Here is a 14,765-nt window from a genome sequence, read left to right as displayed (position 1 = left end):
ACCAGAGACGTGTTGCCCAAGAAATCCTTGACAAATATATCTTCTCGTCGAGCACAAGAAATCCATGATGACGTTTTGGACTGGTGGGCTTGCATGTCGAGTTGGATTGGTAAAGAAGTGTCACGCAGGCACATCATTAAAGAGAGTTAAGCGCTTTGTTTAGTGCATTATGTAAAATGTTTAGCGTTCTATGGGATGTTTTTTCTCTAAGTGTAGGTCAACTGCTAATGAGGGCACAATTGTGGTGGTTTTATGCTTTTTACTCTCCATGGCGAGATAAGCAATGTCAAACACGAATTGGGAAGTATTGCTGAACATCTGCCCATCTTCCTCCTTCCAAACATTCCACGACACATACATGATCACCTGGCCGAACACTTGCGCGAGGTCGTGTCCTTGTCGCTAATGTTCGAGTTCCACCATTCTTCGAGAATGGAAAGCCTGTGTGTCGACCCATGAAGTATTGATAGCCAAGATGAGACGATGCCCCAAACACCACGAGAGAAGAGGCACTCGCGGGCGAGGTGATCATTTGTTTTGTATCTGGTGAGGCAAAGCTTGCAAATGTCATCATGTGGCCACCTTCAGATGGTGAGGCGGTCCGCCATATGTAAGGGTTTTCCTACGGAGGAAAAGCCACATGAAAGCCTTACACTTTGGCTCTACCTTGGCATGTGATGTAGATTTCTCAAAGCCAACTTCCCCATAAGAAGTTCCAAAAGGTCCAGATTCAAATGGCCATTTGAAAGACGCTAACAAAGCACCAGTTGCTCGCTGAAGCCCTCTCAATACCTGGTTCTCCTCCCAAACCCATGGTGACTGACTATGGCGAAGATGCTGCCATGCCTTCCAATGACAACACGCTCGAACGGCTGGTAGCCGTCACTGGAGGCTACCGGGTGCCGCGGCTCAAGAGGCTCTACTCTCATGTAAGTGCAATAGAGTTGGGAGGTAAAGAGATCAACGAGGATCATAGACGCTTAGTTGTTATCCATTTGTTGAGAACAACGGCAATTTTTTTTCTTAACATAGTACAATTGCAGACGCTCACATAAACGCGCATATACCCTTTGAACAACGGCAATTTTTTTAACACCAGACAGTTTCCCTGTGTGGAAGAAGAAAAATAGTGGAACAACAACCCTGGGTGGTGATGTCCATGCCTTCTCTGAAATTCTCACTCTCCGTTTTGAGTAGCAAGTTCTGTTGTGATTCCAATTTTCAGCATCCCTTTCTGTTTTCCATGACAGACGGCTAAGGATGATCCAATTTGACGGTAGATGTTACTCAGAAGAGAACACCACGCATGTTCCAAATTTCCAAGGAGATAATCATGATTATGGAGGCAATGGTGTATCTTTTGTTGCAACTGTCGAGGGAGCCTGGTTCTTGCTCTAGTTTGTAGATGCCGTCATGAATCATTACTTCTGCCACCATGGTGATCTTTGGTGAACGATGCAACAAGCCAACGACCGACAAGTGACGCGAACAAATTATTTTAAAGAGAAAAATAACAGGTTTCGACTATGAAAGGGCAGCCAAAACAAGTCGAAGGGAGCACGGTGAGCAGGCACCCTCGGCCACTCCAGATTGACATAGAGTGAAGAGGCATCATCATACAAGACAAGATCAACCTTAAACGTTCACAAAGACTTTTAAGTCAAATTATAAACATGCCATACAGAGCAAATGTGGACTTCAGTCATATTCGGATCAAACGCTCACAAGGGCTGAAACTGTTTCAGCAGCACAGTTTGCTTCGTTTCCAAGCTCATGGCCTACCATGTTCCTACAGCACCCTTGGACGGGTTCTCAAAGGCGGCAAACCCCCAGTTGGTCTTCAGAGCATACGGCGGGTAGATGGTTGATCCCTCGGTCGTGATCTTGGCAATCTGTCATGCAAAAGTATAATGTTACAACAATTCAGTAGCTGCAGACTGTAATCTGCCAAACTTTCTTCTAGGCGACAGTGAGTTCACTAAGAGTAACAAGTTGTAACCTGGAATTTGTTGATGGATGACCGGTCACGGTACAGCAGGACCAGCAAGCACTTCTCAATCAGCTTAACGGCTTCTTCAAAAGTCATGTCCTCGCGCCATTCACCACGAAGTATTGGGATTGCCATATGGTTCCCAAATCCAGTGGCAATGTGGTTCTCCTCAAAGTGTGTACCAATCATGTTAACCTGAACAACAACAAAAATAGGCATAAGACAAAATGCCGACAAACCGGCAGCAGTAAGAAGAACAGTACTATTTGTTTGAATGAATAATATACCATGCCAAGATACTTCTCATCGCCCTTTGGGCCCTTTTTCACTCCACCAAGCACCAGGGAGTTCCATAGAGGGTCAAACTTATTGCGCCTGTTGTACATTACTCTTGTCAGGTAGGCATGGATTTCCTTGGGGCCCAATGAGTTCCCATCATCCCACATATGATCATTCAAACTGAAAATGAAGTGAATGAAGATGTCACATGGATTATACATAGCAGAGAGAAGGAAAACATGATCTAACCACCATTAAAGGCAACTTACGTTAATTCATCCAGATAGCGCAAAATCTCCTGGAAATCACTGAACTCCCCACTCCCTCCAATAAGGCTATGCTTTCCAACCGCCTTGATACGCTCCACACTCTTGTATCGCAAAGTTGACCCATAGGAGGCTGCAGCACAAGAAAGTATATAATGACTTCCATACCGCCGGAGCTATATTTACCTGTGCAGAAGAAGTGACAACTAACCTCCAGTATCACATGCCATGATCACACCATCCTTGTATTTCATTGCAATCACCGAGTTACCAGTCACATAAGGGTTCCTGGTGATGCAATAAGGCATCATGAGTTAATCACGTGCATGTACAAATTTACTGAAAGACACAACAGCACCATGAAAAAAGTGCCGGTGCACACTAAGGGGACAACTTGGCCAATGAATGTATTTTGATAAAGAAAAACAATTAACACACACACACAATTGTTATGACCATCTTGTACAATTACAGAAGGCTATTATATCTGTTGGGCTGGTTAACATAAGCTGATACAGATGAGAAGCTCCTGTACTAACACCAAAAAATTCATCCATTCTATCAAAGTAAAAAAAATCAGACAACAAGCTGTGGTAACAAGTTCACACAAATAAATGCATGTAAAAGGCATTTGTAACTGTTGGGCTGGTTCGTCATGAGCTGGAATATTCCATGAGTTGAGACTAACTAGCAGATTCATCCATACTGTCAATGCATAAGAAGCTTCGCAGAGCAAGCTCCGCTAGCAGGTTCTCACGGATAACGCATCGTCCCACATCGCATTCTAAATCGTATCGCCGCTGGCAAAACCCTAGTTTCCTCTCCCCCTTGTTCCTTCCCCTAGATCCGCCCAGCAGAGGGGCGCCGGCGTCGACCCTCCGGACCGGGCGCCCCGTAGTCGAGCCTCTGGATCGGGCCCCGCCGCCGGGCGACGCGAGCACCGGAACAGACAGACAAGCAAGGGGGAAATCCAGATCGGAGGAATCGGGAGAGTGCTTACAGTGTCCTCTGCGTCCCATCTCCTCCTCCGGCCGCCGCCGCGGTCGCGTCCATTGGTGCGCGTGGGGGGTTGATGCGGCTTGGTTTCGCTCGTCGGAGGAAAACCTCGGCTCGGCTGCGGCTGGGGATGGTGGTGTGGCCCTCTCTCCCTGTATCCTTTCTTCCTTGTGACTTGTGAAGAGAAGAGAAGTCGAAGCAGGCGGCTGGATCGGACCCGTGACCGGAAATATTAAACGGGCTGAGCTATCAGTTAGGCCCCATTGGAGCCCCCCTCTCTCATCTAGGCCCAGCCCCGTTTACTTCCCCTCATTTTTTTTTCTTGGCTCCCGTACACAATTCGGGCTTTCTCATCAACAAAAAAGAAACACAATTCGGTACGTTTCCCTTTTCAGCGGCAACAACCCGCGGCCGCAGCGCGCAGCGCCGGCCAAAAACCCCAACAGTGCCCACGCGCACTACGGGAGCCCCACGACAGGCGGAAGTTCTCCCCATCGCCGCCATGGCGCAGGATCATCGAACTATCAAGGTATGCTCTTGCTCCCTTCCCGGCCGCAGCTTTACTTCGCGGGTAAACCGAACCGGGTGGCCATCTGTGCAGAGCAAGAGCATGGGGGTTGGCTCCGATCCTGATAATTGGGCTTCGTCTCTTCCAGGTGGCGAGGGATGAAGATTTGCGGTCGCAGATTGGGAGCGGGGGCTTCTATTTTGATCTCGTCGACTTCGACAGAGTGCGGGCTTTCCAGGTCCCGGTTGACACCACCGTAATCCTTTTCATGGTATATATCCACATCCTGCGTTCTTCAACCAACTCCCGACATCCTTGTAGTACAAATTGGGTTACTGGGTCCTTAATTTTACTTTTCAGAGATCGATCTGTGAGATTTTAAGTGCCCGGACCTACTGGTTTCTAGTGTTTGGAGACGCTAAGTCCTCCAAACTGTAACAGGTCTTACCAATTTTAGGATATGAGAATGAATCCTCAGATATAAGCAATTATACGGCATCGAGGCAGATGACTTCTCAATTAAGTAGCAATTGACGTCCCTTGGCATATTTTTGTTTTCCTTTAAAAAAAATCTGCTACGCGAGATAGTATTTTTGTGTTGGTGTCATATATGGTGCCTTGAAAATATTTCAGCAACTTCGGGTTCTGGTTTTGTGCTCTACTTTCAGTGTGCAGAGCTGTATTCTCTCTGCTGAACAATTCAGTCCATTTTCGTGTGAAGTGTTATTTCATAATTAATGCAAGTCAATTGAGGAAATCAACAGTGCAGCCGTTCCAAAAATTTCCACCTTGCTTTAGTTCAGTATAAAAATAGGTTTGGGTGGCTGCAGACTTGTACCGTGCAATTTATTTAGTTTCTATATGTCATCATATATTTTTTAGTTTATTGTGGTACTCATTATGCAATTACAGTTTGACCACCGAAAGTAGTAAAGGACAACCTGTTGTTTCTGTTCCTGACTGCACGTGCCAACTGAGGAACTCAAGATCTTCCATCTACGTCTGAACATTCTTCCAAAAATCACTTCTAGTGCTAACCTTGTTTCGAAACGTATGACAGGTTCACATAATATATTTTTCATCAAGGAATAATACCAATCCACACGGACTAAAATCATCCTTCAAAAACGTTTAGTGCTTTGTGTCCTGTCCTTTTTATCTGACCTTCAGACGGACCTACTTTTATCTTTGAAATGAGATGCCAACCTCCATTATGTGCTGAAATACCTCGTGGACGTGTTTTTTTGGTTAAATTTCTAGTCCTCTTATTCCTGTATGAGGTCTGTTCATCTCCACTGAATCAAATATAGGAAGGCTAATGAGCCCTTGAAAGCATGTGAGAAATAGATTGTTCTGTTGTATTGTTTGCATCCCATATTATTCTGTTAATGACCAATTTGAATGGTTCAAGCTTGTGCCTTCCCTGAATATCTCATGTAATGTGCGAACTTAATGTAGGTCTAGTGATATCAATTTATCTTCTGGTTGTGCTACAAAAGTGGTAGGTTCTTTCCAGGTCTCAAGTAGCTCTTGCACTTGGTGTACTTAGCTAAGATTCTACATATTTGCTAATTACTTGGCAAGCTTAACACTGCATCATAAATAATTCTCTTATTCTTATATATCATGGTTCTATAATTCTATTTAGCTTCTAGCTCAGAAATTAAACATAAATGATCATGAGCTTGCTATATTGACTCTAATCAGGCCTTTTTAGGAATGGCTTAAATGCCACAGGAGTTGGAGAAATGTTGCACCTGCCATTGCTAAGAATCACTTCCAAAGGTCAACAGTGGATTTATTCCGGTGATGCTATGTAACAAACTAGATGCTTCCTAGGTCATGAGAGCTTGTTTAATTGGTGGCTGGACTGAAAATGCCTGTATAAAAAAAGGTCAACGATAGGAAAACTACCAAGACCTGATTAGAGTCATAAGTACATCACTAACGACCCTAGTACCCTACTCCATTTCATGACAGTGCCAACTGTGGGAAAACTACCAAGATACCCGTTTGTTCATGAACCATGCATGAGGATTCCTCACGCCTTACTCCAGCTCCTTTCTTTTAAATGCTTCTTACTGTTAGCCTTCACTGTGTTATTTATTTATTAACTTAAAATTGCCCCTGTAGTAAAGTTTCCTTTTTAACTTTTTAAAATATCCAGATGATTGAAGTTTCCATCTGATGTATACCTTCACTCCTTGTAAGATAGAATGATGTACTTATGATTTTGTGCTGCCTCTAGATATAACTTGCTTAAGCAGATAAAAGTGTCTCTCTGTTTATTCCTCTAGCCTATTGTTTCTCATAGTTCATAATGAGTTCAGAATACTGATTGGTTAAATCGTGCACAGGAGGAACTCGCAAAAGAACTTGGTACCCCTGTTAAGTTTCAACGCCTCTGGTTGTGCCAGCGACGGCAAAACGGAACACGCCGCCCTAGCAGACCATTGAATTCCAAAGAAAAGAAACTATCTGTAAGTATGCAATGTGATCGTCTTATGTTCTTTTTATTGAAGGATGTCAAACGAACAATGTTGTGTTCTGATATTGCCTCCTGCGCAAAGATAATTCCATTTTCTTCATGACATGCTAAAATATAAATAATCACCCTTGTAGATCGGAAGGGTTTTTTCGGCTGATGTGAAGCTGTTTTTGGAGGTAGATCCTAAAGCCCACAGATCCCTGCTAGTTCTATCATTTCCTTTGTGGCCTTGCTGTTTGTGAAAGGACCTTTCTTGTTCCATCCAGTGATCTTTGTATTTATGAAGTTCCCTCAATATTATTTCCTTGTAGGTGCTCAATCCTTGTTCTCCACGAAATCTAAACAGGGAATATCTATTGGTGTTTTTAAAGTTCTATGACCCAGAACAAACACAGCTGCGGTCAGCACTTACTTCAAATTCATTATTTTCTCCTTTTTAGCAATTGGAAATTCTTACTTATATCTTGTTCTTGTGAATGTGACACGCAGATATATCGGAACGCTGTTTGTGAGTTGTTCATCAAGGCCTTTAGATATTCTCCCAAAACTAAGAAGTTTAGCTGGTTTTTGTGCAGACGAGGAAATAGAATTGTATGAGGTCAGATTTTGCACAAGTGCAAGCTGCTACTCCTAATGTCTGATGGATACGGTTTTGCACCATATCTCACTAGTTTCTCACTTTTACATTCAGGAAATCAAATTCGAACCAAATGTGATGTGTGAAGCCTTAGACATTCATCATACCTTTACAGTCAACCAGGTCTGGTTTTGTTATACATGTTTTTTTGCTTTTCCACTTACTCCTAAGCCCAAGTACTTACTTTCTTCACTCCCGTTCTTCAGATTGAAAATGGTGACATCATCTGCTTCCAGAAAAGACCCAAGTCATGCAACCAGCATTTATACCCTTCTGTTAAATTGTTCCTCGAACATGTTCATAAACTGACGGTAGCCTTTCTATTGTTCTACTTCCAGGACTCAAATTGTGGCTTCCTGCTAGCTGCAGGATTGCATTTCCAGTTAACCTTAAATCTTGTTTTCCAGCCTGCACCAACTTTCTTGCGACTACAGGCTTTTGTGTTGTTGCTACTGTTTGAATCTTGTTGTGCCTTCTATGTTTTTTTTTTCAGCATACAATCATGCTGGATAGTATTATACTGGGTATTGGGCCAAGGCCCAATGGTGCAGTAGGAGTTACTGTTCACGTGAATAGAATGATGGCTGCTGAATTAAGGAGATAAAGTTTAGATGGTTGCTTAGTTAGTAAGGGTATCTACTGACTTGGGATACAGATTGGTTTAAATAGGGTTTGAAGGACATGGTTTGTTTGGAATGTTGATACTCTATTCTTAGGGCGTCTGCAATGTAGGCCATAAGAAAAAGTGACCTTATACTTCCTGTGGTTTGACCTTAGAATATTATCCTTTCACTCTGCTCTCTCCTGTTCATCCCCCTCTCTGTCTACCATGTAGGTCACAGCTTATCGGCTGCTTTGCCATATACATTATGATGTTTTTCTCTTCTTCTTCTTTTTTGCGGGGTGATGTATATAGGAGACTTGACATGGACACAAACTCTAAGAAAGGCCCATAATACCTATTATACTCTTAATAGGATAAGTTGAGTCTCAAACTATTACTCCCTCCGTTGAACTGCCAAAAAGTCTTATATTTAGGAACAGAGGGAGTATAGATCTTTAGTGAAACATGCATTCTTCTCCTCTAGGAACCTAACACTGAGCAATTCTATGCAGTAATGGCTACATACAGAGTGCAGATTGCAACTAGTGTAATATTATGTGGTCCAAATTGCAATTAACTCTAAAAACTATCATAAAAGTAGGGATGGCTAGAACTGCCAAAACATCTTATATTTTGGAACAGAGGAAGTAGATCTTTAGTCAAACATGCATTCTTCTCCTCTAGGCACCTAACACTGAGCAATTTTATGCAGTAGGAATGGCTACATACAGAGTGCAGATTGCAACTAGTGTAATATTATGTGGTCCAAATTGCAATTAACTCTAAAAACTATCTATCATAATAGTAGGGACGGCTACTTACAAACAACCTTTTTGTACAAAATATATCAATTTAGTACTCCCGCCGATCCATATTACTTGTCCTTGGTTTAGTACAACTTTCGTTGGTTTAGTACAACTTTGTACTAAAGTTTTACTAAACCAGGGACAAGTATGATCGGAGGGAGTAGTATAATCATATTCGGTCATAAGAATATATGTTAAACAATTCAAATATTATATGTAAGAATTTTCAAATTTGAAAGTTTACTCTATGATTCCTTGGTACTAAAAGACATTTTAGTCCTTTGTTTTTTGTTTTTCTTAATTCTTACTATCCAGATTGGCTGTGACTAAGTAACACACCATTCTTTTAGTAGTGGGAGAGAAAACCTAAGTCAAGGCTCTTTCTAATCTGGTAGAGAAAACATACATTTTGTTGTTCTTGATTTTATGATGCTAGTTTACTACTTCCCTTTATGTATAAAATTCTTGTACTTTGTAGTTTAAACTACTGAGAAAACATTGTTAATGCAACGACATGTAGAAAGAAGGAAGGAAGATATGTGCTCTAGAAGAGGAGATTGTTGAATTCAGACGTCTTTCTGATCTTAATATAGCGGCAAACTTGGGTAGATCAACTTCGCGAGAACTTCTTTTATCTTGTTTTACATTCCAATTGATGGAAGATATCAATTGCTACAGCAATATATAACATACCATTATATAATGCAGAATGTACTCAGTTGAGACATGAACGAGACAATGCAATGCTACAGGTGGATGAGTTTCGGGGTCAGAATGATTTAGTTCGCCTTCAAATAGAAGAGGCAAAAAAAGGTAGATGAATAATTGCGAAAATTCATCTTGTCTTGCTTTTCATTCTTTCCTTCCCGAAAATATAGCTTGGTAGCAGCAGTAAGTAATCTTCATATATATAATGCAGAGTGTAACCAGTTGAGACATGAACTAGACAATGCAATGCAACAGGTGAACGAGTTTCGCGGTCAGAATGATTTAGTTCGCCTTCAAATAGAAGAGGCAAAAAAAGGTGGATGAATAAATTGCGAAAATTTATGTTGTCTTGCTTTTCATTCTTTCCTTTCCGAAAATATAGCTTGGTAGCAGCAGTAAGTAATCTTCATATATTTAAGCAGAGTGTAACCAGTTGAGACATGAACGAGACAATGCAGTGCGACAGATAGATGCATTACTGAATCAGAATACTGTGGGTCGCATCCAAATAGAAGAGGCAAAAATGGGTATATTGACTGTGAAAACCTCTCGTCTTTCTTTCATTCTTCAGTTGCTCTAAAACGTAAATTGGTAGCTGCAATATATAACCTGCATTTGTAAATGCAGAATGTAGTCAGTTAAAGCATGAACGAGATAATGCAGTTCGACAGGTGGATGAATTATGGGATAGGAACTCTCAATTTATTCTCGAGTTCCGCTTTACATGTTTGGAACAAGCAACAGAGCATTTCAAGGACCTGTGCAAGATCGGGGACACTGAATATGGATGTGTGTATAAAGGCATTATAAACAACACTACGGTAGCAATCAAGCTGTCCAAATCCAAGAGTTTGTTTCAACAAGAGGTAGCCTTCGCCTATTGTCATAGTGGTACTTAGCTTTGATTCTGTGATTTAACATGAGATTAATGCAGGTCTCTGTTCTTCGTCAAGGAGGGAGACATGCAAACATTGTCACCTTTGTTGGAATGTGCTCTGAAGTTTCGGCTCTTGTGTACGAGTGGTTACCTAAGGGAAACCTTGAAGACCGCATTTTGTGTGCCGATGACACTCCACCTCTATCATGGCACATCCGTACACAGATCATCGGTGAGGTTTGCTGTGCACTACTCTTCCTTCATTCACACAAGCCTAATGCCTCGGTCCATGGTGATCTCCGGCCTTGCAACATCCTCATCGGTGCTGACTACAGAAGCAAGCTCTACAACTTTGGTATGTCCACCTTATTTCTCCAGCCTGGCAGCTGTCCACCAAACCTAACAGCAAGGCTTCCGTACACGGATCCGGAGTTCCTCACCATTGGGGACCTCACACCCCTTTCTGATGTCTACTCACTGGGTGTTGTTATCCTTCGCCTTTTGACTGGAATGCCCCCTTTGGCTATCGCAAAGAAAGTTAGAGAAGCATTTCAAAGTGATAACCTGCACTTGCTGATAGATAAATCAGCCGGGGACTGGCCTTACACACAAGCCAAGCAGTTAGCACTCCTTGGCCTTAGGTGTGTAGAAATGACGAGGGAAAAGCGGCCTCATCTGACTGAGGTTTGGACCGTTGTTGAGGCCCTGGTCAGAAAGCCTCCTGCACCCTCATGCCCTACCCACTTCATTTGTCCAATCCTCCAGGTAAACCTTTTGTCAGCATTTGTGATAATCTGGAGTCTGGACACATGTTTCTGAAACTTCTATACGTGTGTACAAGTTATCAACATTCCCCCTTTATTTCTAAATGATGATGTTTGTGTGGTGAATTTCTGTATTTCAGGAGATCATGAACGATCCTCAAATGGCATCAGATGGATTTACCTATGAAGCGGAAGCCATAAGACGCTGGCTTGATGGCGGGAGCAATAGGTCTCCGATGACGAACTTGGCACTTCCAAATCGTGTTCTCATCCCTAATCGCGCCCTCCGTTCTTCCATCCAGGGGTACCTTCAGGCGTCAGTAGCGAAGGCAGTCAGGTCCCTGAACCTCAATCATTGATGATGCTCTGGATATTATTTGCCGCATAGCATCTTGTAAATGTGGTGGCCACTTTCTGTAGTGAATTTGCATTTTAGGCGGAACAAGGGAATTTGTTTGGGAAACGGGAGGCATGATGTGCAACTAATTTTTCTACTCCCTCCGAAATCAGAGGAATAGATTATGGCAGAGGAAACTGAAAGATTTAGAAGTTCAAACAGTAACATTTGTTTGTGTGATCACATCATTAACAAAATGCATATTTTTTTATTATATGTCAACTGAATTTTTTTCATCTTTATAGTCAAACTTTGTCTGCATGCATACGTCTTTCTTTCCCCTTTTGCAAGGTGACTAGGGCAAAAGCCTTCCTCTCCTCGATCTCTGCCGGTGACGGGATTTGCCTGACCTGGCGGTGAGGGGAATCCTAATGCCGTGGCTCCGGCTATTAGATAGGTTGGAGTTTTTTGTCCTCGAAGGAGTGACGCTTGTTTGAGTCAGTCTTCCGGGAACCGATCCTCCTCAGGTTCATCGTCGGGACAGATTAGATGAGTTCTGGTCTAGATTTTTGCCAGCTCCTTGGGACAGTAAGATTAGGGTCAAATAGGTCGCATGTGTTTGCCCGACATTTGTATGGAGTGGAACACTACTGTACCACCCATTGTGGTTGAACGTGTGTTGGGCGATATGCCCAACCACCGTTGATTTATAAAGCAATGCTTTGCCTTCAAAAAAAAAGATTAGGGTTGGATCGTTTCAAGGGTTCAACAGAGACGACAGGGCACTGGTCCTTAAGGGCACGTGCACGAAGACTTTTCGGTTGTTTATCAACAAGGTCCGATTCGCTCCGGTATGGGAGCATGCCGGTACCAAAAACCTATGCCTTACCACTTGGCTATACTTCAAATGGGGGGAAGGCTCGATAAAAACAAGCTGGGATATAATTTTTTCACAAGAAAGAGCTAGTTACCCTCGGTCTTCCCTTTTCCCCGCAAATCAAGGAACGTAATTTTTATTATGTTTTGTGTGATTTGTACTTGTAGTGAACCTTTGTAATAGATCTAAGTCCTTTTTTGAAAACATAAACTATTTCTGCATGCAAAACATATATACATTTGTAGTTCAAAGTCCAGTCTTCTTCAATTCTTAGGAATATAAAAATGACTCTTAGGAATATAAAAATGTAGGAACAGAAAAAACGTAGGATTGGAATGTTATGCACACTCGAATCCTATAGGATTTGAGTTTGTTTGATTGCATTGCAAGAAAAATAGAGTATTTTTTCCAAAAGGTTGAAGTGGATGCTAGATTTTCTATGTAATGTAGTAGAAAGGATTACTTTTTTCGATAAAAGGCGTTTTGTATTGACTCATAATATAGCATCAAGGGATACAAACATAATGAGTACACACTCGGTCTTTGCATAGTTAGGATGCACACGATCAATATTAACACACGCACACAAAAGTTCACGCTGGCAAAAAACAAAGCCAAACAAGACCAAAGCTATACCGGGCGAAGAGAAACAAAAAAAAAACATTGATCCTCGCCGAGCAGTTGCTGAACCAAAAAATATGATGCAAGTGTGCACGACACACACCAGGCAAGCAGCCACACGCCAAGAACCGTTTATGGAGCCAATACCAACTGTTGTTGCCTCGCGAGAGAAGGCAAAACCACCAAAATCTCACACTGTCCCTCCCTATGAAGCAAGTGTACACCGGTGGTATATTTAGGCATGGCCAATGCCCCAGACAGTACACCACAAGCTGCCACTTTATCACCATGGCATCAAATCGTCTGCCATGAACTTCCTCGAGCAACCATTGAGCGGGCATTGGCACCAGTGGACAACAACAGCGGCACTGCCACCATGCACCACCTTCGGAAAGCCACACTGCAGTAGAGTATCGCAGTTTCGCCACACACCGTCTTCATACCTCAACCACCCAAATCAGGGCACCGGAGAGACAAGGAGAGGCAGCAGGTGCAGCACAAACCTCCTACAAACCACAGGTCCCTCTAGCCAAGACCATCTCCAAAACAATGCCCCCAAGAGGGTACATGACACATGTGGCGTCATCATTCCGACCCGAAGAAACTCGGACCTAGGGTTTCCCCTGGAGAGCAATGGAGGCCACGAGGAAAAAATCGCATCTTTGACGCCTTCATCAAGGTAATGACACCCACAGGCGCACCGTCATCGGCTTCCACCAGCGGTCTCACCATCCAAGCCACTGGTCGGCTAGTCAATTGAGCTACCACCGCCGAATGAACTACTGCCGCCGGATAGATCCGGCTAACGGGGAAGTCGTTCACCGCCTAGTGGGCGTAGTCGTCGGCCACCGCCAGGAGCATGCGCCGCACTGCCCTGCTCGCTACTGAAGAGAGCAGCCCGCCATGCGTGGAGCACAAGCACAACAGAGGAGGCATGAGCAAACGACGCTGCGACGCTTCCCGACCGTCTCATGCACCACCACCATCCATTATTGTGATGTTCTAGCAGCCACCACAGAGAGGAGGCGAGCCAAGTTGTCTCATCGCCACCGCAGCCACCACATGAGCTTTGCCCGGCAGCGGTCACCGGCGCCGGCAAGGGGAAGGAGCTGGGCAAGGAGGGTTGCCGATAGGAAGGAAACCCGAGCCACCCTGTTGGGGGACGGCGTGGGCGTCAGATCCCTTTTTTCCCGAAGAAAGGATTACTTAGGATTTTTTTTATAGGATTCAATTCTACAAACCAATTGACCAAAAAATTGGTATGGGGTTCTAATCCTTCAAGAAAAACTATAAAATCATTTGAACCAAAGAGACCCATATAGGGTATTTTTTATTCTCGTGACAGGAAAAAAATACATGAACATGATTAGGATTGCATAGGAATGTGAAAACATACGAAAACTGTAGAATAGTATGTTTGTTTTGCAGGAATAAGAAAAACACAAGAATTGTAAAAGGTGTGGTTAAATTAAGGTTAAAACATATGCAATGGTAAGATGAATTTAATATTATGCTACCTATTGTCTTTCCCTGGTTTCTTGCAAATAGGAACGTAAGGAGTTTTGAGCGATTGCAAGGGCTTCTTTCATTCAAAGGAATTGCATGGGGTTTGGGAGGGTTTCAACCATTTGGAATTTTCCTATGTTAGGCCCTTTGATTGATAGGAATAGAAACATTAGGAACTCCTGGCACTATTTTTGGGAGATGTGGCAGGGATGCAGGTGCGGATGGTACTAGTTCTAGGTTTTGGGTTAGATTTGCCTACGGGGCGAATGAAGTCATGGCATTGGTTGTTGTTATGTCGCACGGGAGATGACCATGGGTGTGAAGGAAATATGCCCTAGAGGGAATAATAAAGTTGTTATTTATATTTCCTTATATCATGATAAATGTTTATTACTCATGCTAGAATTGTATTAACTAGAAACTTAGTACATGTGTGAATACATAGACAAAACTGAGCGTCCCTAGTACTCTACTTGACTAGCTCGTTAATCAAAGATGGTT

General features: G+C 43.0%; 2 protein-coding genes across 2 annotated transcripts; one reads left to right on the top strand and one right to left on the bottom strand.

The window, feature by feature from the left end:
* Positions 1–1,635: 1,635 nt before the first annotated feature.
* LOC125550849 (proteasome subunit beta type-4) lies at positions 1,636–3,757 on the bottom strand. Its single transcript, XM_048713960.2, has 6 exons — positions 3,536–3,757; positions 2,747–2,823; positions 2,539–2,668; positions 2,278–2,449; positions 2,000–2,185; positions 1,636–1,892 (listed from the first exon to the last, which is right to left on the bottom strand). Exons 1-6 carry the CDS (start codon positions 3,586–3,588, stop codon positions 1,779–1,781), a joined length of 732 nt encoding a protein of 243 aa, XP_048569917.1. The 5' UTR covers positions 3,589–3,757; the 3' UTR covers positions 1,636–1,778.
* Positions 3,758–3,900: 143 nt separating this feature from the next.
* Positions 3,901–11,534, top strand: LOC125550848 (U-box domain-containing protein 57). Its single transcript, XM_048713958.2, has 15 exons — positions 3,901–4,060; positions 4,188–4,310; positions 6,397–6,519; positions 6,662–6,703; positions 6,839–6,927; positions 7,017–7,125; positions 7,219–7,287; positions 7,371–7,475; positions 9,095–9,179; positions 9,283–9,387; positions 9,494–9,598; positions 9,705–9,809; positions 9,910–10,148; positions 10,217–10,924; positions 11,064–11,534. Exons 1-15 carry the CDS (start codon positions 4,034–4,036, stop codon positions 11,280–11,282), a joined length of 2,253 nt encoding a protein of 750 aa, XP_048569915.1. The 5' UTR covers positions 3,901–4,033; the 3' UTR covers positions 11,283–11,534.
* Positions 11,535–14,765: the final 3,231 nt, after the last annotated feature.

Source organism: Triticum urartu, chromosome 4A (genome assembly GCF_056163025.1).
Source record: "Triticum urartu cultivar PI428250 chromosome 4A, HENAU_Tu73, whole genome shotgun sequence".
Classification (NCBI taxonomy): domain Eukaryota; kingdom Viridiplantae; phylum Streptophyta; class Magnoliopsida; order Poales; family Poaceae; genus Triticum; species Triticum urartu.
Note: the sequence above shows the minus strand (reverse complement) of the source record. Positions and strands in the feature narration are given on the sequence as shown.

Bases quoted from the DNA above. Each gene is read 5' to 3' on its own strand.
- LOC125550849 (XM_048713960.2), bottom strand. From the start codon at position 3,588: ATGGACGCGACCGCGGCGGCGGCCGGAGGAGGAGATGGGACGCAGAGG. The intron at 2,669-2,746 runs GTTAGTTGTCAC...CTTGTGCTGCAG, and splicing joins CATGGCATGTGATACTGGAG to CCTCCTATGGGTCAACTTTG. The intron at 2,186-2,277 runs GTATATTATTCA...GTTGTTGTTCAG, and splicing joins ATGAGAAGTATCTTGGCATG to GTTAACATGATTGGTACACA.
- LOC125550848 (XM_048713958.2), top strand. From the start codon at position 4,034: ATGGCGCAGGATCATCGAACTATCAAG. The intron at 4,061-4,187 runs GTATGCTCTTGC...CGTCTCTTCCAG, and splicing joins AGGATCATCGAACTATCAAG to GTGGCGAGGGATGAAGATTT. The intron at 7,288-7,370 runs GTCTGGTTTTGT...CCCGTTCTTCAG, and splicing joins ATACCTTTACAGTCAACCAG to ATTGAAAATGGTGACATCAT.